The 22,489-nt window shown below is 44.5% G+C and overlaps 1 protein-coding gene across 1 annotated transcript in view; it reads right to left on the reverse strand.

The window, feature by feature from the left end:
• HEATR4 (HEAT repeat containing 4) overlaps positions 1-13,723 on the reverse strand; it is a gene marked incomplete at its 3' end in the record, with an annotated part of 35,154 nt that extends 21,431 nt beyond the window's left edge. Inside the window, 9 exon segments of the mRNA XM_079700228.1 lie at positions 1,554-1,658; positions 2,303-2,463; positions 3,343-3,522; positions 7,602-7,745; positions 9,093-9,296; positions 10,601-10,632; positions 10,634-10,664; positions 11,690-11,880; positions 12,828-13,723. Coding sequence (XP_079556354.1) covers positions 1,554-1,658; positions 2,303-2,463; positions 3,343-3,522; positions 7,602-7,745; positions 9,093-9,296; positions 10,601-10,632; positions 10,634-10,664; positions 11,690-11,880; positions 12,828-13,708 — 1,929 coding nt within the window. The 5' untranslated portion in view covers positions 13,709-13,723.
• Between the last annotated feature and the right edge of the window lie 8,766 nt (positions 13,724-22,489).

A 22,489-nucleotide genomic window follows, 5' to 3' on the forward strand; every position in this document is an offset into this window, starting at 1 on the left:
ATTGAACTCAAAAAGCATCTCCTCAGTGAACTCTCCTCTGCCTTCTGTAAGCAATAGGAAATCCCCATACTACTTTACAGCTACTTCTGTTATAGCTATTTACATGTAACATTTACCAAGATGTGTTATCTTTGCATCCCCAATGGTAGCATGCTGCCCAGCATGTAGGATGTGGTCAGAAACTGCTTGCTTACTGAATGAGTGAAAGGACTGATGGACATTATTGCTTAACCCCAGCAGTCTGATGTGAAGTTCTCATCTTTACCCCGCCCCCTGCTTGCTCTGCATGGCTTTTCATTTTCATGTCTTTTTTTTTTTTTTTTTTTGCGGTATGCGGGCCTCTCACTGTTGTGGCCTCTCCCGTTGCGGAGCACAGGCTCCGGACGCGTAGGCTCAGCGGCCATGGCTCACGGGCCCAGCCGCTCTGCAGCATGTGGGATCTTCCCAGACCGGGGCACGAACCCGTGTCCCCTACATCGGCAGGCGGACTCTCAACCACTGCGCCACCAGGGAAGCCCGGCTTTTTATTTTCAGTTGGCCATCCTGAGTAACAAGTGCTGAGGAGGTGAATGTGCAAATTAATCAGATGTTGTGAAAATGGTATTGTTAAATGCAGGTTCTGATTGAATTGACCAGAGGTGAGATTTTTCACTTCCAGCAAGCTCCCAGGTGATACCTATGCTGCTGGTCCAGGACTTTAGCAGCAGGGTACTACTATGGCAGTCGAGGCAGAATTAACCCAGACGAGAATTATACTGATTACACTGAATGGCCAGGTTTTGTGCTTCCCACATCAAAATGTGAGGGTCAAGATGGAGGGTGCTCTCTTCTCGTGGGAATGGCAGTGTCCTGGCCATTTTGGAGTTACTCAGTGTTATAAGGAAAAGACAGTGGCACATAGGAAGAAGGGAAAAGTCCCATTTGGACAGCTGAAGTTGATTTTAAAATAATGGCAAGAAGGAGGTCAGGTGAAAGCCTAAATGATGGTCACGGTTTCCCATGCCTGGAAGTCTTTTTTTCAGTTCTGTCCCAAGTCTTGCTCAGCTGACCCACACTCCTTCCTTCACAGAACTTTAACGGATAGGTTCAGCCCACACTAATCTCTCTCTGAAAAGCTTTGAGTACATTACATTTATCACTTGTTCTTGAATCATTTGTGTATGTTAGTCTTGTTACTCTAACTCTAATGTCACGTTTTTGAAAGTAGGGACAGTATTGACTGATACTTATAAAGTACCTTGATGTGGAGGCAATGCCAAATTACTATAAAAGTTTCTAAACTTTTCTCTTTTTTTTTTTCTTGCTTACTTCATTGTAGGTAGGTTACAAACAGTTTGTGGACTGCCACCAGGCTGAGAAGCAGTGGCTTAAGTAATAGAACGATATGCTGGCATTTGAAGAGGATTCTGGGTTAGGAGTAAGAGGTAGCAATATGGGAACAGAGATCTGTTTGGCAAGAATGGGATACTAGATAGCAGCAAAAAGTGGAAGAGCTCCCTAGCTCAGTTTTGCTTAGACTTTCTGTCCTGGAAACACAGGGAGAGAAGGCTTACCACACTGACATTTCCACCAATCTGGGAGAGAGCTCGGCAGGCTACAATCCGGTCTTTCCATTGATAGCTATTCAGCTCCACGGCAAGCATGGTATGTATCAGGGTCTGAGGAAATGGAAGACGTGTATGGATATCCATGATCACTTTTAGAGATGCTGGGACCTTGAAGAAGTTATATCCTAACCTGGCATCCAGCATAGTTAATGTCACAAACACATGAGATGCCCGTTGCTAGCAAAGGAAAGAGTGGGTTTACAGTGGGGCACTCTTCCATCCAAGCCAACTGATTTCTGGGGAACAAATCAGGGAACAAAATACAGATTTAGTAATCTGAACAGAAAATTCCTGGGACCTTCTCTTCTTAATTTAACTATCTTTCCCCCTAAAATGATTTGTATATGCCTCAATCTGTGAGTTTCACATTTCTACTGGAAGTAAACAGAATTGTAGGTCTGTGTGGTTTTCAATGGTAAACTTCTAGCAGAAGCAAATTCTGCATAGCACAACTTTTCTTGCCTACAAAGTTAGAAACCATCTGCCGCCTACTTTTCTCACCTTTCTCAGCTAGCTGTTGTCACGTTTCCTTGTATACACCCCGGTTCACCCACACTTAGTCCGGTTTTACCTGTGCTTGAGATTGTCCCTACCCAACCACCTGCATTTTCAGTTCCTTCCATGGGCCGACCTCAAAGACCCAATTGTTCCCCCCAAACTCGGTTTCTTTCTCTGACCCTGTAATGGACACATACTGTCTTCCCACTTAGATGGCTCAGGAGCATACAAGACTGTTGCTCAGTGTCCTCATTCTTCTTGTTAAACAGCTGATGGAGGATCCTCTTAATCACGGGGTAAGTGGCAGCACCTTCCAGAGCCAGGCACTGAGCTGCAGCCCAGCTGTCCACGCTATTACCTGCCACAGTGGGGTGAAAAAGGAGTCCAGAATGGCGGTCTCTTCTCCCCACAGAGAGAGCAGCCTTTGGGTTGGTACACAAGGCTGCTACCTGCCTGATATCTCACTTCCCTCTGCCCCCTGTCTCGAAATTCAATCCCTTATTTAAATCACATTTAAATGGATTGTATCAAGGTTCTAAATATAGACTGAAAATCTTAACCTGAAAAGTCAAATCCTAATATGTTTTTGTTAGGTAACAGCAGGAAGGCACTTCCAGCCTGGGTGAGAGATACAGTTGTCCCTCTCACTAGAGATTGGGAAGTCTGGAGTGGAGGCTTTCTTAAGACAGACGAGTTAAATTGTTGAGTATCTCCATGCCGAAGGCCAAACTGGTCAGCCAGTTGTCCTCCACCCCTGCCGCCACGCAAGGAGCAGGTACATCTTTCAGACAGCATTTGGGCACCTTGGGCCTATCATCTGACAGAACCTTTTTGCTTGTATTACTCCAACAATGCTTGTGGACAATGCCTGTAAGTTAATGTGCAAAAATGGAAGCAAGATGTGTTCAAGTGGTGATTTAAAAAATTTTTAGAACCTATTCTTTAATATTATTACATTATCTTTTCAATTGGAAATCTGGTTGTATGAAAGGGGACATGGTTTCTGTTCAAATGCACCTATGAAACGTTTAGCCCAGGTACCACTAGGTGGCAGTATACCTATTTTGTAAAGTACCTGGGAAGAACAAATCTCTGAGTATCTAATGGAAGCCCAGACCCAATACAGTAGACATCATAGAGCATGATGGTGGAGAGGAAAGAATTAGGAAAAGCTGATGGTGAGATGTCCTCTCTTTACCCCATACTTCCAGGTCAGAAGTTACAAGGAGTTACTCACCCTTCAAAAGGGCAGTCTGCATGATTTCCCGGGCAAGAAGATTATGTGACTGTATGGCATATTGGCATACTGCTGCTGCCATCCGCACATTGGCATTCTTGTCACAAAGAGCAGCCTTTAGCGGGGGCTGTAGAACCTCTGGCAAGTCCTGGATAGATGGAGCTTTGACGGTTTCCTTGTCTGTGATCAAAAGAAAGCCAGTAAGAGGGTGCTAGCTAGCCCCTTTGCTTTTCTCTGAAACACAGCTTTTTCCTCTAGTCACATGGTGGCCAACCTCAGGCTCAGTTGCAGATGCTTACTGCTTCTTAATATAATTAGAGTTTAGCTGAGCCCCTACAATGGGCAGGATTTTAAGGCTGACTTTTGTGCTGGGTATTCCTGTTCCCAATCCTTTATCATCTGGCCTCTACAGAGCTGTATTTAAGCCAAAGGAGAATGTTTCCAGCTAGGCTATGGTGACCATCACCATTAGTTTTAGTGATGAAAATCAACCTATTTATATATTTTTGTATTTTTAATAATAATAGCAAATATATTTAGGTAATGCTTTGCTGCTTATATAGTGTTTCATATTCATTATCTCATTCAGTCTTCTAACCCTCATTGAAGTAGGCAAGGCACGTATGATTGCAGAGCTCACCTGAAATATGTGTATTGCAGGAGTCCTTTCAGGTTTAACTAAATAGTCTCACAAGACTATCATAGGCCACACATGGCACTAATCTTTGGAAGGAAATAGGATGGAAGCATAGTTTGCCAACAGGACAGCATCAGGTGTTCCTTTTGGCAAGAGTTCTTGAGGTGGTTTGTCTAGCGTTCCATGGAGCCTTCTGGGGACAGCGCAGGAGCATGGAATCGATCCCCAGGTATGTATGTGTCTTATGTTCCACCAGAGTTATTATCTCTTTTATATAACAACTCCATAGATATAACTCCAGGGTCCTCAAAGGGCATGCTTTGACAAGTTACAGCATTCGTGGGAGCCCAGAGGATGGTGCCTCCTTCAGGCGTGTATATTTCACTTACAGTTCTTCCCAGTCCAGATGTAATTTATCAGTCAGGGTTCATTTTTATCATAAGCAATGTTGCCTACAAAGATAGTTCCTATCCTTATCAGGTTATCGGGACAACAGGTAGGCATTTAACTAAAACTCATTTCTCAAGTAAGAGGGGAAAGCGTTTTGTTAACCTTTTGTCCACAACTAGTTTCATTTTATAGATAAGGAATTTGAAGTTCAGAGAGGTTAACTGACTTCCCAAGATGTGGCAGAGCTAGTTCTATAGCTCAGGTTTTAGAATTTCTAATCTGTCCTTTTTGCTACTACTGTGGGCCACTGTGCCATCTGTTAAGAATGGGCTAGGTGGAAATATGTGCATTTCAGGGGAACAGATAGAAGTCAATTATTTCAAGAAATAATGAGTAAGATAATTTTCTTTGGGAAGTTGTGGGGAGGAAACAAGACAAATCAAAATCTAGACACCCAGGAAAGGGATCACATGAAAGGGAATGACAAAGGTGTTCTCTAATGTATGTGGAAGATTTGGGGATAAGATAATCTCTTGCCACCTATTGAAGGTTTTCTCTATGTACCAGGCACTAACACACATCATCCCATTTAATACCCAAGGAAATAAGCGTTTAAAATAAAGAATGTGTGGGCTTCCCTGGTGGCGCAGTGGTTGAGAGTCCGCCTGCCGATGTAGGGGATGCGGGTTCGTGCCCCGATCCGGGAGGATCCCACATGCCGCAGAGCGGCTGGGCCCGTGAGCCATGGCCGCTGGGCCTGCACGTCCGGAGCCTGTGCTCTGCAGCGGGAGAGGCCACAGCAGTGAGAGGCCCGCGTACCGCAAAAAATAAATAAATAAATAAATAAAATAAAGAATGTGTACATGTGGAAGCATATTAGCAGGGACATCAAACCAAGTCTGGGTGGTGGGGCAGGGAAGACTCCTCAGAGGAAGTGATACCTTAGCTGAAAATTGAAGGGCATGTCTAGAAGTTAATCAGGTGAAGAGGGAGAGGTAGAGTTTCCCAGCAGAGGGAGCAGCAAATTTGAAAACCTGGAGTTAAAATGCCCGTATCTGGAACTCAGAAGACAGGAAATAAGTGAAATGAAACTTTAAAAACCTGACAACTTTGTAGAGATAAAATTACTTCCCACCTCTAAGAAATTCCTTGTTTGGTAGAGATGGCAGAAAAGTAAACAGACAATTATGACAGAATAATAAACACTAGGGCAGAATAATATCAGGATGCTACCGGACTTCCCTGGTGGTGCAGTGGTTAAGAATCTGCCTGCCAGTGCAGGGGACACAGGTTCAATCCCTTGTCCGGGAAGATCCCACATGCCGTGGAGCAACTAAGCCCCTGTGCCACAACTACTGAGCCCACACACTGCAACTACTGAAGCCTGCATGCTGCAACTACTGAAGCCCATGCGCCTAGAGCCCACGCTCCACAAGAGAAGCCACCGCAATGAGAAGCCTGCGCACCGCAGCAAAGAGTAGCCCCCGCTTGCTGCATCTAGAGAAAGACCTCACGCAGCAACGAAGACCCAGCGCAGCCAAAAATAAAAATAAATTTAAAAAAATTTTAACAGGATGCTACCATCAGCAGAGAAGGAAGAAGTATCAGCCCAGGCTTCTCACAAAAGGTGGTATCTGAGAGGGCACTTGGGGGTTAGTAAGAGTCAGTTGGTTTTATGTCCTTTCAGCAGCATTTTATAGTTTCTGTCGTCTGGGTCCTGTGTCTTGTTAAGCCAGCTCCTTGGTAGATTACAGTTCTGGCTCTTGTAGATGGGAAATTTTCCTTTTTAACTGCTTATTGCTAGCAAAGAAAAAACTATTGACATTTCTTTTTCAAAAGATTACAGACCATTGGGAAAAATGGCCAAGTCCTTAATTCATTTTACAAGGCTAGTAAAAACTAAAACTTGATAAAGATAGTATAAATAAACACAAAACCACCGATTTCACTTACAAATGTAGTAAAACATTCTAAAATATTAACAAATCAAACCCAGTGGAATAGTAAAAGAAAGATCCATTAGGATTTTTTCTAAGAGTTTAACAACAGAATTCATTATATCCACAAATTAAAGGAGAAGAAACTAGAAAATGGCTGGTAAAATTCAACACTCATTTTTGTAATAAATAGAAAAGCTCACATGTATGTGGGCATATGTTTGTAAAAGCATAGGGAAAATGGTGGAATGCCAAACTAAACATTAATTACCCTGGGGAATGGCATGGGGGTGGGATTGGGACTGGGAAGTGAGTTGGGGGAAGGTAATCACCTCTTTTTTTTTTAAATTTTTTTGTCTGCGCTGGGTCTTCGTTGCTGCATGCGGGCTTTCTCTAGTTGTGGCGAGCAGGGGCTACTCTTCGTTGCGGTGCGAGGGCTTCTCATTGTGGTGGCTTCTCTTGTTGTGGAGCAGGGGCTCTAGGTGCATGGGCTTCAGTAGTTGCGTGGGCTCAGTAATTGTGGCTTGCGGACTCTAGAGCACAGGCTCAGTATTTGTGGTGCAGGGGCTTAGTTCCTCTGTGGCATGTGGGATCTTCCTGGACGAGGGATCTAACCCATGTCCCCTGCACTGGCAGGCAGATTCTTAACCACTGAGCCGCCAGGGAAGTCCCACCTCTTTTTATACTCCTCTGTGTTGACTGATAATGACACTTTATATTTCTTTCGTAATAAAAAAATGTTTAGGAAGCAGAATCTGTAGAATTTATTGGTCGATTGGTTGTGGGAAGAGGAAAGATTATATCCAGGATGACTCCCAGGGTCCTAGCTCAGACACTGCATGGATTGTGGGGATGCTGATTGCGATGTGGAATGTAGGGAGGGGTCTATGGAGAGGGTGATGAGTTCAGTATGGGACGTGTTGAGTTTGAGATGTGCTGTCAAAAGAAGAGCTAAAATGGAGTCGGGAGAAAAGTGTGTGCATTCACACACACATACACATATACTTTTTGGCTATTACGAATGGGATCTCTCAAGGCAGAACAATGTGAACTTACTTGTAAGCTACTGAGCATCAAAGGGTGATGAAATTCGTGCAAAAAGCACTAGACTAGAAGTCAGGAATTTAAAATTCATCTCTATTGCTGATAAGTTGTGTATATTCAGGCCAGTCTCTGGGTCTTGGTTTCCATTTTGTGAAATGACCTCAGATAAGCTTCAGGGTCTGCACCAGTTCATAATGTCTATGGCTCTGTGAATTGCTTATATTCTCAAGCAGTCCAGTTCTGGCTCTCACCTGAGTCCCCCTGGCTGATGGCAATACGGGGCCGTTCTAAAGCAGCTGTGGCACAAGTGATGATGGCTTGGATGCGGATGCCATCATGGATGTCCACCAAGCTCTGCAGCAGGCCCTCTATTGTCTTATGGTGCCACTCGATGACTGTACCATGAGGAGGAAAATCAGAAGAGAACCACCTGGTTAGGGCTAGACATTGTGCTTCAGGCAGGTGACAAGAAGTCCCCTTCCCCTAGGACAATTCAAGCAAAACAGCTCAGAAGAATAAAGGGCTCCAGAGGTGGAGTCCTGTCCTGAGGGGAGTTATTTCTCTGATGATCCATGTACCCTCTTAGGTAGTTCCCAAACAAAACTCCTAATCCCATCCTATATTCTTTTTTTTTTTTTGGCTTAAATAACTCTTTATTGTTATCATCTGGTAAATAGTTAGGTACAATAAAACATAGCAATTAAGGGTACTTTGTCGTCAGACATACTTGGTTTGGAATCACAGTTACTAGCTATGTGACCTTGGACAAGTTACTTAACCTCACTGGGCTTGAGATTTCTCATTTGTAAGATGAGAATAATGCTGGAACCCATTGTATTGAGTTACGTTGAGTGTTAAATGAGTTAACTGGACAAAGTGTTTAGCAAAATGCCTGCAAGATAATAAGGGCTCACATGTTAATGATTGTGGTTATCATTAGGTTTCCTTGACTTCTAGGGCTCTTCCATCTGGCTTTCAAGGGCTTCTTCCTTTTATTGCTAACTGCTCTCTTTGTAGCTTTGGAACTTTTATTTTAGTGCTCCCACCACCTGTAGGTGCTCCCTACTGGTAGCTTTTACTCAGAATCTCTTTTTCAACTCTTTTTTTGTTTACCTGAACCAGTTTATGTGATGGATCACCTCTCTTTTTCCTGCACTAACTAAACTAGTTTTTCATGTTCTGAAAGCCAGCAGCCCTTGAGTCCTCAAATCTTGCAGCTTTCAACACTCCTTGCTGGGCCCTTCCTCTGTCCCAGGCACTCAGCCTTCTATTCCCGTATCGCTGAAGGCAAAGTAAATATATGATAATCCCAAATTTACAAATGAATTTTGGAAAAGGGTTGTATATACCACAGCCAACTGAAGTTTCTTTTGATCACTGCATTTCCATTGCTTGGGCAGCACATTTCACCCTTTCTTTCATGCATCATTTATTGAGTGTAAAGTTTCAGAGGTCAGTAAGATAGGGTCTCTGCCTGTGAAGAGTTCTCAGCATAGTGAGTTTCCACAAATTACTGATGTAAAACCTGCCCATGCAAAAAGTATCTAGATAAATGCAACTGTCATTGTGTGAAAAGCTCTTATCTAGTCTAACCTTGATGAGGCAACCAGATTTTTATGTCTCACAAGAGAGGGATGGATTTTCAAAGATTGAGAAACACTAGTCCAAGGTGAGAACCTCCTCCTTCACAAATAACATGCTGAAATGTCAGGACCCCCGCCCGCCCCACCCCCTTCACTCACTTAGAGCCCAGGCCATCTTCCATTCCTGCAGCATCCTCCGCAGGACCATCAGTTCCCAAGTCACATTCTCCTTCAGTGACTCTGCCTGCTTCTTCATTCTCCTGCTCTTCATGGGCATGTCCTCCTCACCCACCTGCAGCAGCAGATCCTTGGCCGGTATGGGCAAAGCTGTCCAGCGCATGGCTCCTTTCACAGGCCTGCAAGCTGTGCGGGGCAGCAGTATGAGGTATTCTGCCCACTGCCATAAGCGTGTGTTCCCAGACAGCATCACATTTCTATTCCTGGCTAGCACTAAGGCAAAACAAAACTGTCAAGAGCCAACTTTCCTGTGATTATGTAGGAAACTGAGTACAAGTCCCACAGGGAGTTATGAAAAGTCCTGACTACAAACATGATAAAGCCATGATGATGGGGCAGAGAAATTTGGGGAAGAAAAGTTGAGATACATATAAGCCTTTTTATAAGTTTAATAAATCTTTAGGAATATAAATGTTTATATGTAACAACGTTTGCTTATAAAATTCAATATTTGATATATTGCCATTTAAAGTAGAATCTAATTGGCCATTAATTCCTAATTTATTAAGTTTTCTTTTTAATGTTTTTAATTTGGGAGGAGGAATGGTGCTATAAGCTGCTAAGTGTTTACAAGTGCCTTGCTGTAGGAATGACTAGTGTCTCAGTTTTAATGAGGCAGCTGAAGCCCTGGAAGGTGACTTGGCCAAGACCCAACCCAAGGCTTTGCTACTTGCTTTCTTCACTGCTTTATAATCGTAGCCCTCAACAAAGGAGGAGGCTGTGTGAGTTTCGTGGAAGCTGCCCACACCTGCTGTCATTAGCACCTCCTCTGCTTTAGTGGCTATTGCCTCTAGAGCCAGGCGGCACTAGAGACAGAGGTTTGGGGCTGGTGGGAAAAAGAATGTTTCACTACTGCTGCTAGTTTCTGCACACCAGCGGGCCCATCTGAACGGTGACATTGCAAAAAAAAGAGTCATGGGGAATGGAGACATAGTCTCTGGAGGATGGGCACATTTTGTTTCATAAGTTTATTTCTTGGTTAACTCCTTTCCCTCTACCTTACCTAACTTACAGAATGAAGGATGATGTACTCATGAAACAGAAATTTGAAACACAGGTTGATTCTAGGGCCTGAAGCAGGTATGGGCCTGAGAATGGAGTGGGAGGGTAGAGCCAGCCCAAGGAAAAAGGGCAGAGTGCTAGATCAGGGGTTTGATGTACTTCCTTTGGAAGCATTAAGGTGGGATCTGTCTTATTAGGAATTACTGGCCCTAAACCACTTGGTTACAACTAAGTTCCGTCTCATTTCAGCTGAATGGGCCACAAAGGCTTTTCCTGTTACAATTAGTATTTTATAATTTTATGAGATTATTTTTAGTTAGTAGGAAGGGACTCCCCTAGATGCTGGTGGTGTCCCAGCCTATGAAACAGGGGCCTTAAAGAACTAACCCCACTTCCACCTTTACCCCCATTATCAGCTTCCTGCTTACATGGTTCAGGAACTGGCTGGGAAGTCCACCTTTGCACCAATCTGGTGGATGATCTGGACTTTATCTGTGAACAGATAAATAATGAGTCCCTAGAACCCGCCTCCTTCCTCTCTTCCTGGGTTTTTGGTCACCAGGATCAGACCCAGTTTCCTTTTGCCCTACTCTAAGCCTCTAGGACTCATGACTACCATGCTCTGGGGGCATCCCTTGAAGGTGACTGTTGCTTGGAAGTATGACCTGGTGGCCTCATAAAAGCCTGGAAGCCAAGTCAGAACCTAACTTACAGGCATTGTCCCCTATGAAAAGCTAGATACTAATGAAGGGTTACCTAATTCATCTCTTATCAGTCATAAATACCTTTGTCTGAATAATTTTGTTAAACATTCTAAGAAGACTTTCAGTTGAAAGCAGTTTTGGAACAAGATGGGGGTAGGGAAGAATAAACAGCTTGGAACGTACAATCCTAGACTGTGTATCCTGGAAGCCCAGGCATCTAAAGGATAGCAGGATGGAAGGGGAAGGTAGTGGACATTCATGGGTATTGGGCAAGAAGCACTATATTTCTTGTCTACTTAAAGTGCATTTTTGTTAATATTGTTTTACAAATAAGGTATGTAAGGCTCAGACGGCTTATATAATTTGCTGAAGGTTAGTAGGAAGGGGCTAAGCCAGGATTTAAGCTCAGATCTCCAGAGCCTGTGGTTGTTTTTTCCAACATAGCACCTCATTGGGGGAATTATCTCAGTGAGAGAAGGGAGAACAGAGAAGAGGTAGGTTGTTCCCAAAGCTGAATCTTGCTTACTTTGCAATGCTACCTCCACTACCTCTTTAGTAAACATAAAGGGATAGAGAGAGGGGAAAGAGGAAGAAGAGTTTCCTTCCTATCAGATACCTACCCCCTGTCCCCGGCCTCCACCCCACAAACCCAAAAAAAACCTCATGTGCTAGTAACCAGGAGGTGTCAACATGAACACTTGGTTCATCCAGGGCCTCTCATCCACACCCATGACTGTTTTATCCCCCAGCTACCTTCCACCTCCCTGTTCCATGTCCCCCTAGGCCCCCACTACAGGGCCCCAGGTCCAATACCAAAGTAAATCTCCTGTTCAAAGGTGTTGTCTGTGGAGTAAGCAAACTTTCCAGCTCGGGGATTCACCTGTCGGAAGTGGCTCTGCCTTGGGGGCTGGTAGACGCTCCCCTTTCCATCAGCGTCCTCAGCAGTCTTATTGATGCCAGGCATGCTTTCAACTGTCTGCACTTGTGGCAAGGAATTGGGCAATCTTGGAATGAGTGACATGGGGAGAAAAGGGGGGACAGGTAGCTTTAAAACTGGTGCCCTTAGAGGGTACATGGACTTGGGGAAGGGAACCCACCTCCTACATTACCTCACTTTACCTATTATGTGTGTGGTTATTTAGTGGACAGACTGTAAACTCTTTAAAGGATAGGTCCATGTCGGTTTCATTTACATTGTATTCCCAGCACTTTGCAGAGTGCCTGGAAAGTGGTGGCAATGCAATTTATATTTGTCCAATAAATGAATAAATGTTTCCACTTATCTTTAGTTCACTTTTAGGAATCAGGGATGTTATAGCTCCAGTCTTCCTTCCAGTTATAAATGAAAAGGAAGCAATGTGAGAAACATGCAGTAATCCTCTTCTCTAAGCTTGTTTAGGTCTCTATCCTGCTGCCTGTCAGCTTTCGAGTCAGTTGACACACTGGCTCCTTATTCAGACTGAGGCAGGACCAAACCTCATGAGGCCTCTGCCTTCCTCACTCCCACCATGGATTCGTTTCTGGGAGCACCTGGATAGTACCAGGAACAGCAGAATGGCTCAGTCTGCTGGGAAAGGCTGAGAATCCATTCCTTTAAAGGCAGTGGTTCTCAGCTGGGAGCAGCTTTGTCCCTCAAAGGGACACGTGTCAATGTCTGGAGACATCTTTGGGTGTCATACCTGGAGAGTGCTACTGGCATGCAGTAGGCTGCTGCTAAACATCCTACAGTGCACAGGACCAGCCCCACAACAAAGAATTATCCAGCCCAGCACGTCAGGAGTGCTGAGGTTGCGAAACCTTACTTTGTGGCAATCTTAGCAGGTTGGTGGTGGAAAACACAAGAGGTTAATGTGACAGTGTGTTCTGAAATAAGGAGTGTGAGGCCACCCAGGAGTCCTTGAAGGGGAGCCAGGGATTCTCAAAGGCGCGCCCGAGGCCCCAGCCAGTCTACCTATAATAGACAGGAAGCAGCAGCTCTGGCTTCTTTTCCTCCTGGGTTGGCAGAATGACACTTCGATCCTCAAATTCCGCTGTCTCTTCTTCCTCCAGCTGTTTCAAGAGCTCCAGGTCGCTGGAGGAAGTGAGCTCATCCCGGATGTGGCTCCAGTCGTATTGCTGGTGCAAGAAGCTCTGCCACTTACTGGGGGACACCCCAGGCCTCAGGGGACGCTTGTTCTGGATCCATCGGGCAGTGCGCTTGTTAAGCTTTTCCAGCACGACAGCCTGCTGTGCTCTGGCCTCCTTCTCAGGAGGGGGAAGCCAGGTTTCCCTCTCCTCCAGGTTCACATCTGGAGAAAGTGACAGATCCAGCACGTCTAGCTCCCTGCTTGGATGAAGATTGAGAGGACCAGGTGCTTCCTGGACTGCGCTTGCTGTCTTTGATTTCTTCAGCTTCTTAAGATTGGCAGAGCTTTCCGTCTTCATAGCCTGGGAGGTGACCCTTGTTGAGGGACCTGAAAAATCCAAGAACTTGAAGCTGACGGGCTTCTCAGCTCGGGGCTTCCTGACTTGGGGAGGCTGGATGATGCCGTCTGCATCGTAGAGATGGTCAAAGCTGTTTTGGCTATAAGGAATGCTGGCCAGCCCTCGCTGCTGCACCACCTCCTGAGAAAAGGTGAGGTTTGCAGCTGCCTGTTTCAAATATTGGTTCTTGAGGTTTGCACAGTGCTGCAGGCTGGAGTGGAAGACTGGAGGCACACTGGAAATGGAGGCGCACTCCTCCTTGTTTCTTGGTTTTAAGTAGGAGAAAACCATGCCCCAGCCCAGCCGTGGGGGGAGTGACTGACGGAAACGCTGGGAGAGAAAGGTCTTTCCCTTCTCGGTCTTAGTCATTGTTTCCCAGCAAATGCTTCCTTCCACACTGCCTGGTCCAGAGGAGGCCCTGGAGGCATGACCAGGCACCTGTTAAGGGGATGGGAAGAACTGGTGAGAGCTCTAGGTCAGTAGAAATTGGTAGCCCATAGCAGTCAGTAAGAAAAGAACTTGGAGAACAGGGAGGGGAGGGGGGAAGCCATGGGAATTAGAAAGACAAAAGAAAGAAATGCTGCAACATGTGAAATGGTCCTTGTTCAGACCTTTGCTTCCAGTTCTCACATTTGTCCCAAAGCTCAGACCCTCATCTCCTTATGAAGGATTACTGCTTTTCAGCAGTATCCCACGTTTCCAGTTTTCCCCCAAAAGTTGCTTTCTTCCTGTTCAAAGAACTTACAGCGTAAAGTTCAGACAACTCAGCCTGGCATTCAGGGTTCTCCCTGAGTATGACCCCAGTTTATGACCTTGTCCTGACATGTAGCCTCTCCTCTCGACTCTCCTAGCTCTTCTCCGAGTGTTCTTCCCTCCACAAGTAGATCTTCCTTCTGTGCCATGTGAAGACTTTCTTCCATACTTGACACAAATTCTGTCCATCCTTCCAGGCCCAGCTCAATTCCTGCCTACTCCGTAACGCTTTCTTGACCTATCCAGGCCTCCCTGTCATACACAGATTTACAAATCACTCCTAGTACATTCCAGTTATTTTAACTTTTAACCCTGTGACACCTCACATCGTTAAACATTTGGCTCCTTAACTGCACCGTAAGGACCACGTCTCCAGTCTGTTGTCCTTCAGAGTCACCCAGTACGTTTCCATATTGTTACATAGTCTTCATTGTTAAAATGGTCTACAGCTACAGAATATTTTATCAAATAGGTAAATCACCTTAGCTCTTAATTATCAGGCAAGTTGTTGCCAGGTTTTAGCTAGCATGGAAAACACCGTAGAGAACAAATGCCTAGAGTTAGTGCTTTTTAAAAATTTTTCCTTCTGAAGCACTTCCTTGGCCTAATAATGATAATTGACAGTTATGAGTACTTTGCTAAGGGCTTTACACTGGGATGATATTATGGTCTTTACTGCCTGTGGGAAGAAGCTGAGGCTCAGAGAGGTAGGTAAATTACTTCAGATCACATAGGCCATAAGTAGCAGAGTCAGGCTTCAAAGTCAGCTGCCAGATTCCACCCCAGAGCACTTAACTTCCGTGCCACACTGGCTTTGGCTCCCTACCACTCATTTTGTTGGCCTTGCCATTCCCAGGGGCAGGTGACACTGTCCCCCCCAACCTCTGCCCCAAGCATGAAGGTGAGGCCATTATTCTGTTGTGCTTACTGCCAACTCCTGCCTTTCCTGCCCTGTGCACAGGGTACCCCTTAGCCTGGATCTGACTCTTCTCTCTCTCTTTCACAACACCCAGCACAGTACCTTCTCTTTTTAGGGCTTGCTTTATTCCATTGTCTTCTGTGTATGAAATCTGTCCTTTTGGTGTGTCTTTTTGTTAAGGGTCAGCTTTTACCTAGATGTCACTAGGACAGAATTAATGACCTAACTCACATTAAGTCACACATGATTAATGTGATGTCCCTCCAGGAATTTTTGCACATAAGGTTAGATTTAGTTGTTCCATCTCTTCACAGTCATGAAGGCAACATGGCCACCGGGCACTGAGTATTTTAAAAGTCGGACAAAAAATTAGGGCAAGGCTAGAGGGTGGTCACAAGGTGCTGCTTTTCTTTCTTTTTTTTTTTTTTTGCGGTACACGGGCCTCTCACTGCTGTGGCCTCTCCCGTTGCGGAGCACAGGCTCCGGACGCGCAGGCTCAGCGGCCGTGGCTCACGGGCCCAGCCGCTCCGCGGCACGTGGGATCCTCCCAGACCGGGGCACGAACCCGTGTCCCCTGCATCGGCAGGCGGACTCGCAACCGCTGCGCCACCAGGGAAGCCCTGCTTTTCTTTAAACAGTGTCTACTCTCACTGGTTGAAAATGAACTGCGAGATGAACACAATATTAGTATTCTCCTGCCTTGTGTATAGCCTAATAGAACATCTTATTCTTAACATATCAGTGTGTCAGTACCTTGCTCCTAAGTCAGGAGGCATTTTGAGCCTGAACACTTGAAAAACAGAATGAGGACTGGTTTCACCCTAAGATGACTACCTATATGGAATGATTTGGGATGTCCCCAGATATATGCCCATTAGCCTGTGACATACAGAATCTTTGGTTACAATGCTATCAGCACAGAAAGAATACCATGTTATCATTATCAGTTATTATAAATTCTCAAGGAATAGTTATCATCATCTAAGATAATGGCTCGTTGAAAAAGGATGAAACACATGATAGATATGTTTTTGTAAAGGAATTGGGACAGGACAAAATGTTCTAAGGTTTGGTCAAAAGAGGTCTGTCCTGGACGGACCTAGAGTCAGAAGACAAGTGTCAGGCCAGGTTCTGCACTTCCCAGCCATATTTAAATGATTTAATATCCCTGGTTTGCCTTAGTTTGCCAATCTGAAAATAGAGTCTGATACCTGTTCTAATATAGTGTTGATATGAAGCTCAAAATTAGGGAACATGTATGAAAGTTCTCTGCAAGCCGCAAAGTATTACATAACTGTGAGGAATTGTTATTGATTTAGAGCCTGGAGTATTGTCCTTAGAAGGCAAGTCTCTGGGGCCCCACAGGTAGATGCACTGGGCACTTAGGGAAAAGTTTAGGAATACTGGGGCCCTAGGCAATTAAGAGAGGGAAGAAAAGACCTACAAACAGAGTTTGGAAGCTCCATATTATCCAAACTTAAATGTTACTTGAACTAACATTGAGGCAGGGTCCCCTCCCAACAAATAGCCCTTAAGAACCAAAAGCAGAGTGGCAGGTTCCAGGTGCTTTTGTGCACTGACAGCATGAGAAATTGAATAAACTGCATCCTACAGTTATTCAAACCTGGCATAACTGCAGATCAGGCCCTGTAATCTGGTAAGCAGCAACCACCAGATTATCTCTTGCATTTCTAGGAACTTGGCTAGACAGGCAGGAGGGGCTGGAAGGTTTATGCCACATGTGTCCAGTTAACACCTGATATAAAAATCCGGACTCGGGGCTTCCCTGGTGGCGCAGTGGTTGAGAATCTGCCTGCTAATGCAGGGGACATGGGTTTGAGCCCTGGGCTGGGAGGATCCCACCTGCCGTGGAGCAACTAGGCCCGTGAGCCACAACTACTGAGCCTGCACGTCTGGAGCCTGTGCTCCGCAACAAGAGAGGCCGCGATAGTGAGACCCGTGCACCGCGATGAGGAGTGGTCCCCACTTGCCACAACTAGAGAAAGCCCTCGCACAGAAACGAAGACCCAACACAGCAAAAATAAATAAATAAATAAACTCCTACCCCCAACATCTTCTTAAAAAAAAAAAAAAAAAATCCAGACTCAAAATGGATGCTATCTCAGAGGTTCCAAATTTAGTTCCACTCTTCTGTTCACCTTCCCAGTCCCCTACCCTCACCCCCTGGTCTGTTGCCTTTATTCTGCAGAAATAGTTGAAGTGGGCTAAATAATACATGCTGAAAGGAGAAATATCTTGTTTTTTCCCTTCTGTTACTAAAGCAGTGGAAACTGCCACAGAAGAAAAGGCTATAAACCTTAGCACAGTATCTTGAGAGGTTTTTTTTTAAATATTTATTTATTTATTTAATTTATTTGAGCTGCGCTGGGTCTTAGTTGCGCCACGCGTGGTCTTCGTCACAGCATGTGGGATCTTCTTAGTTGTAGCACTCGGGATTTTAGTTGCAGCACGTGGACTTCTTAGTTGCGGCATGCGGGATCTAGTTCCCTGACCAGGGATGGAATCCGGGCCCCCTGCACTGGGTGTGTGGAGTCTTACCCACTGGACCACCAGGGAAGTCCCATCTTCTGAGAGTTTTAGACAAGTAATACACTCTGATCTACACCCACAGATTCTGAAGTTCTGAGGAAGGGCCCAAGAGGGGACAGTCAGCTTCTGTGCCAGTGCTTGTTAGATAAAGGACCTTCTGCATCAAGATCACCTGAGGAGTTTGTTAAAATGCAGATTCCTGTGTCCCACACTCTAGAATATTGATTCAGTAGGCTGCAAGTGAAGCCTAGAGATCTGCATTTTAACAAGCTCTCAGAGGTTTTTATACACATTAAATTTAAAGAAACCATATCTCCAAAATGTATCTGTCGGATTTGTGAAGGAAGTTTGGTTAGTAGGGAGAGTGGAATCAGGGAACACAGCCTTTTAACCTGGCTTATTTCAAATACCCTCTCTCTGCTGCCTCTTTTTTTTTTAAGTTAAGTATTTTTAAAATTAATTAATTAATTTATTTTTTGGCTGTGTTGGATCTTCGTTTCTCTAGTTGTGGCGAGCAGGGGCTACTCTTTGTTGCGGTGCATGGGCTTCTCATTGCGGTGGCTTCTCTTGTTGCGGAGCATGAGCTCTAGGTGTGCAGTCTTCAGTAGTTGTGGCACGTGGGCTTCAGTAGTTGTGGTGTGCAGGCTCAGTAGTTGTGGCGTGCGGGCTTAGTTGCTCTGCGGCATGTGGGATCCTCCCAGACCAGGGCTCGAACCCGTGTGCCCTGCATTGGCAGGTGGATTCTTAACCAGTGCGCCACCAGGGAGGTCCCTGCTGCCTCTTTCTTAACAGAAAGTTCCCTTCATTTTTTTCCCCCTCTACTTATTTTTTTCTTTCTTTCTTTTTTTTTTTGGCATGCTGAGTGGCTTGGGGGATTTTAGTTCCCCTATCAGGGACTGAACCTGGGCCACAGCAGTGAAAGTCCTAACCACTGGACTGCCAGGGAATTCCCTCCCCTCTACTTTCTAATTCCCATTCTTTGCCATGCACTCATACAGTCCACTCATGCTGTCTCATGAGATTACTCTGGAAATGCTACCATAAAGATAATCCGTTACAACTCTTTTATATTAGGTTTCAAAACCAAGGTCCGAAGAGCAGACATGTGACTAAGATCACAGTACTGCTTAGTACCTGAAGCAACACACTGACACTTTGACACTTAATCCAAAATATTTTCAACTACTTCCGTCTGCCTCTCATCATTCATCTGATGCTAATAAGCTCCTTTCACATACTGATGAAGCAGCAGTGTTTTGAAATTACCTTCAAAGTGGCTTCCCACACACAGTCTTCAAAGGGAAGCAAGCTTCTTCCATCTTAAACCTTCCTTAGTTTTAGGTTCCAAAGCTGCTAATATTGGTTACTAGGCAACCACCTCTTTAGAATTCCATGAGGCTACTCACAGAACCTATGGGTTCAATCAGGGGTATCTTCAGCTATTTATTAAATTTCCTTCTTTGTAAATTGAGCTTTGGGAAGTTGCACTGTATTTACTGATTGGTGGCAAAATGGATTTCTTGGTCATCCTTTGAAAAATAAACCTCTAGGTCTATGCAGCTCAGTGTCCCCCCCCGCCGGCCCCCCCCATTCGTTCATAAGTCCTACTGAGAAAGAGACAGAGCAAGGGAACACATGAACACCCAGCTCTGGCATGCTCCAGACCACCAGGTTGATGGAACAAACGGTAAAGCAGAATGAGTGTCTCTGGGACCTTTCCCATTCCCCTTTCATCTCTGCCCCTGCTTAATCGCCTTCCTTCACACAGTTCAGTTCCATCTCCCCTGCTTCCCAAATTCTGGCTAGGTTGTCAGCCAATAACACTATTTTTTTTACAAGGGGACTCTTCAAGTCCTTTTTTTTTTCTTTTTTGCGGTATGCGGGCCTCTCACTGTTGTGGCCTCTCTTGTTGCCGAGCACAGGCTCTGGATGCGCAGGCTCAGCGGCCATGGCTCATGGGCCTAGCCGCTCCGCGGCATGTGGGATCTTCCCAGACCGGGGCACGAACCCGTGTCCCCTGCATCGGCAGGCGGACTCTCAACCACTGTGCCACCAGGGAAGCCCAAGTCATATTTTTAATAATAAAATTCCAGGCCTACAGAATACTGGTCTTCAGGCTTCCCCTTGTGAAATGAACTAATTTGTCCTGACAGTAAAGAAGATTTCTGGCCATAAAGTTCTGTCTGTCTCCTTGATCTGGGGCTGTGCTATTCAGGTGGTCACCATCTCTTGCTGACCAACCTGAGCACTAACTTTAGTGCCAGGGCTCAATTTGTGCTCAGGCCCTGGGTCCCTCACAAAAGAGTGAAAGGACATGTTCTGTGAGATGAAATGAATGAAAGAATTAAAAAATTAAATATTAAAACACTGGTTAAGGTTCCTCAAGAAATTAAAATTACCATGTGATCCAGCAATTCCATTTCTGGGTATATACCCAAAGAATTGAAAGCAGAGGCTCATACAGATGTTTGTACGCCCATGCTCATAGCATATTCACAACAGCCAAAAGGTGGAAGCAACCTAAACGTCCGTCGATGGATGAATGGATAAACAAAATGTGGTATATACATACAATAGAATATTATTCAGCTTTAAAAAGGAATAAAATGCTGATACATGCTACATATATGGGTGAACCTGGAAGACATTATGCAAAGTGAAATAAGCCAGATGCAAAAGGACAAATACCGTATGATTCCACTTATCTAAGGTACTTAGAATAGTCAAATAATAGCTACAGAAAGTGGAATAATGATGTCCAAGGGGCTGTGGTGGAGAGGAAGGAATGAGGAGTTGTTTAATAGGTACAGAATTTCAGTTTGGGTGATGAAAAAGGAGATAGGGTTAAAGGTTGCACAACAATGTGAATGTACTTAAAGGTTGCACAACAATGTGAATGTACTTAGGTAACTATGCATTTTAAAATGGTAAATTTTATCTTTGTATATTACCACAGTTTAAAAAAAACAACCTTGTTTAATTATAAAAGCCATGAGTTTTTTGGTGATAGAAATTCTGCACAAAGAAGAAAATTAAAACTACTCATGATACCCCAAAGCCTAAGAGACAACAGTTTAGGGTAGATTTCTACTAGTCTTTTTTTTTTTCTTTAATGTTTATATATATATATATATATATATATATATATATATATATATATATTAAGTTCTACAAACTGTTCTCTACCTGCTTTCAATGTCATGAAAATTTCCTCATCATATTCTTCTGCTACATCATTTTTAATGGCTACATCTCTTCTGTTGTATTACTGCATTACAATTAAATTGACTAAACCAAATTTATATTGCTAGTTTCTTTTTCCTCTCTTAAAACAACGATACGGTAAACATTGTTATAGCCAGATATTTACACACATTTATGAATGTTTATTTAGGCAAAGTTTCTAGAAGTGGAATTGTGAGTCAAAGAGAATGCATCTTTTAAATATTTTTAACCAGGTTGCTCTGAAAAGGTCATACCACTGTATATATCCACCAACAGTATATGAATGTCTGTTTCCCAAATCTTCTCAACTAGGACATCATCATGTGAGAGACAAAGCATAATGGTTCAGAGCACAGGCTCTGGAATTGGATTGCAAAGGTATAAATCCCAGCATTTCCACTTTCTAGCTGTGTGATCTTCAGCAAATCAATTCACCTCTCTGGGCCTTAATTTTCTCATAAGGTTCTTGTCAGGATTAAGAGTTAGCTATTATTATTTTTTTTATTTTTATTTTTTTTGCGGTACGCGGGCCTCTCACTGCTGTGGCCTCTCCCGTTGTGGAGCACAGGCTCCGGACGCGCAGGCCCAGCGGCCCTGGCCCACGGGCCCAGCCGCTCCGCGGCATGTGGGATCCCCCCAGACCGGGGCACGAACCCGCATCCCCCGCATCAGCAGGCGGACTCTCAACCACTGCGCCACCAGGGAAGCCCGAGAGTTAGCTATTATTATTTACCGTCTTTAGCTTGAGTCTCTTGTGCACAAAATACACTGTGAAGTATCCCACAGAACCAGTACAAAAGTAATTAGAGCTAAAGGGAGTTGCGAGATTAATGACCAGCAGGACAGGAGAACATTTGAAACTAGGTAAAAAGTCTTGTCTGGGAAGCTCATGGGGGTGGCCTTATTAGGAGCAAAGGCAAACACAGGTTTTGTGGGCTTGAAGCTTATACAATTTGCAGGTTTCTCTAATAGAAAGGTGTAGAAGGGTAACTGAGGACATGAGAAGAGACGTGACCCAAGAATCAGCTCACCTACCAAGCTGGGTGCGTGAGAATGTTTCAGGACTGCAAGCAGTACTGATTATTCTGGGCACTGATCCACGCATGTCCTTGGTATAATTGGGAACATAAGAAAATAAGGAGGTGCATTGCTTAGATGTTCAAGGACGACGCAGCCTGTGCTAAAAAGAACCTTTTTGTATTAGATAAAGCTTAAATAAATACACCATAGTGGACTGAGGGCTTTGCTGTTTTGCCTGAGCGAGCAACAGCCCTCTACCACTGTGCTTTAACGCATACGTCTCATGTGTTGGACTCATTTTCGTCTCTGACTGAACAACTGCAACAGAAAGGATATGAATTCATGAATGTAAAATCAAGTACAGGGCCTTGGAAGGGGCCTGCAGTTAAGTTTGAAGAAAAATTCACCACTGGATGGAACCCATGGCTTATGAAATAGTGGGAAAAGGTGAGCAGTCCAGGGCGAGAGGGAGATAACGTTTGCCTAAATGGAGCAATATAAGAGTCCAGATAACAAAATAACAACTATTACCTCATTTGGCTGTTTTTACACCCATAAGGAATGAAAGTGAGGTCACACAGCTAGTAAGACGCCAGGCCCCTTAGTTGTGGAATGGTGTGGAAAAATAATCATAATACACAAATAACATACAAGCAAAACACCATGGTGCACATTTTATTTTT

This window comes from Hyperoodon ampullatus (genome assembly GCF_949752795.1).
Source record: "Hyperoodon ampullatus genome assembly, chromosome: 3".
Lineage (NCBI taxonomy): Eukaryota > Metazoa > Chordata > Mammalia > Artiodactyla > Ziphiidae > Hyperoodon > Hyperoodon ampullatus.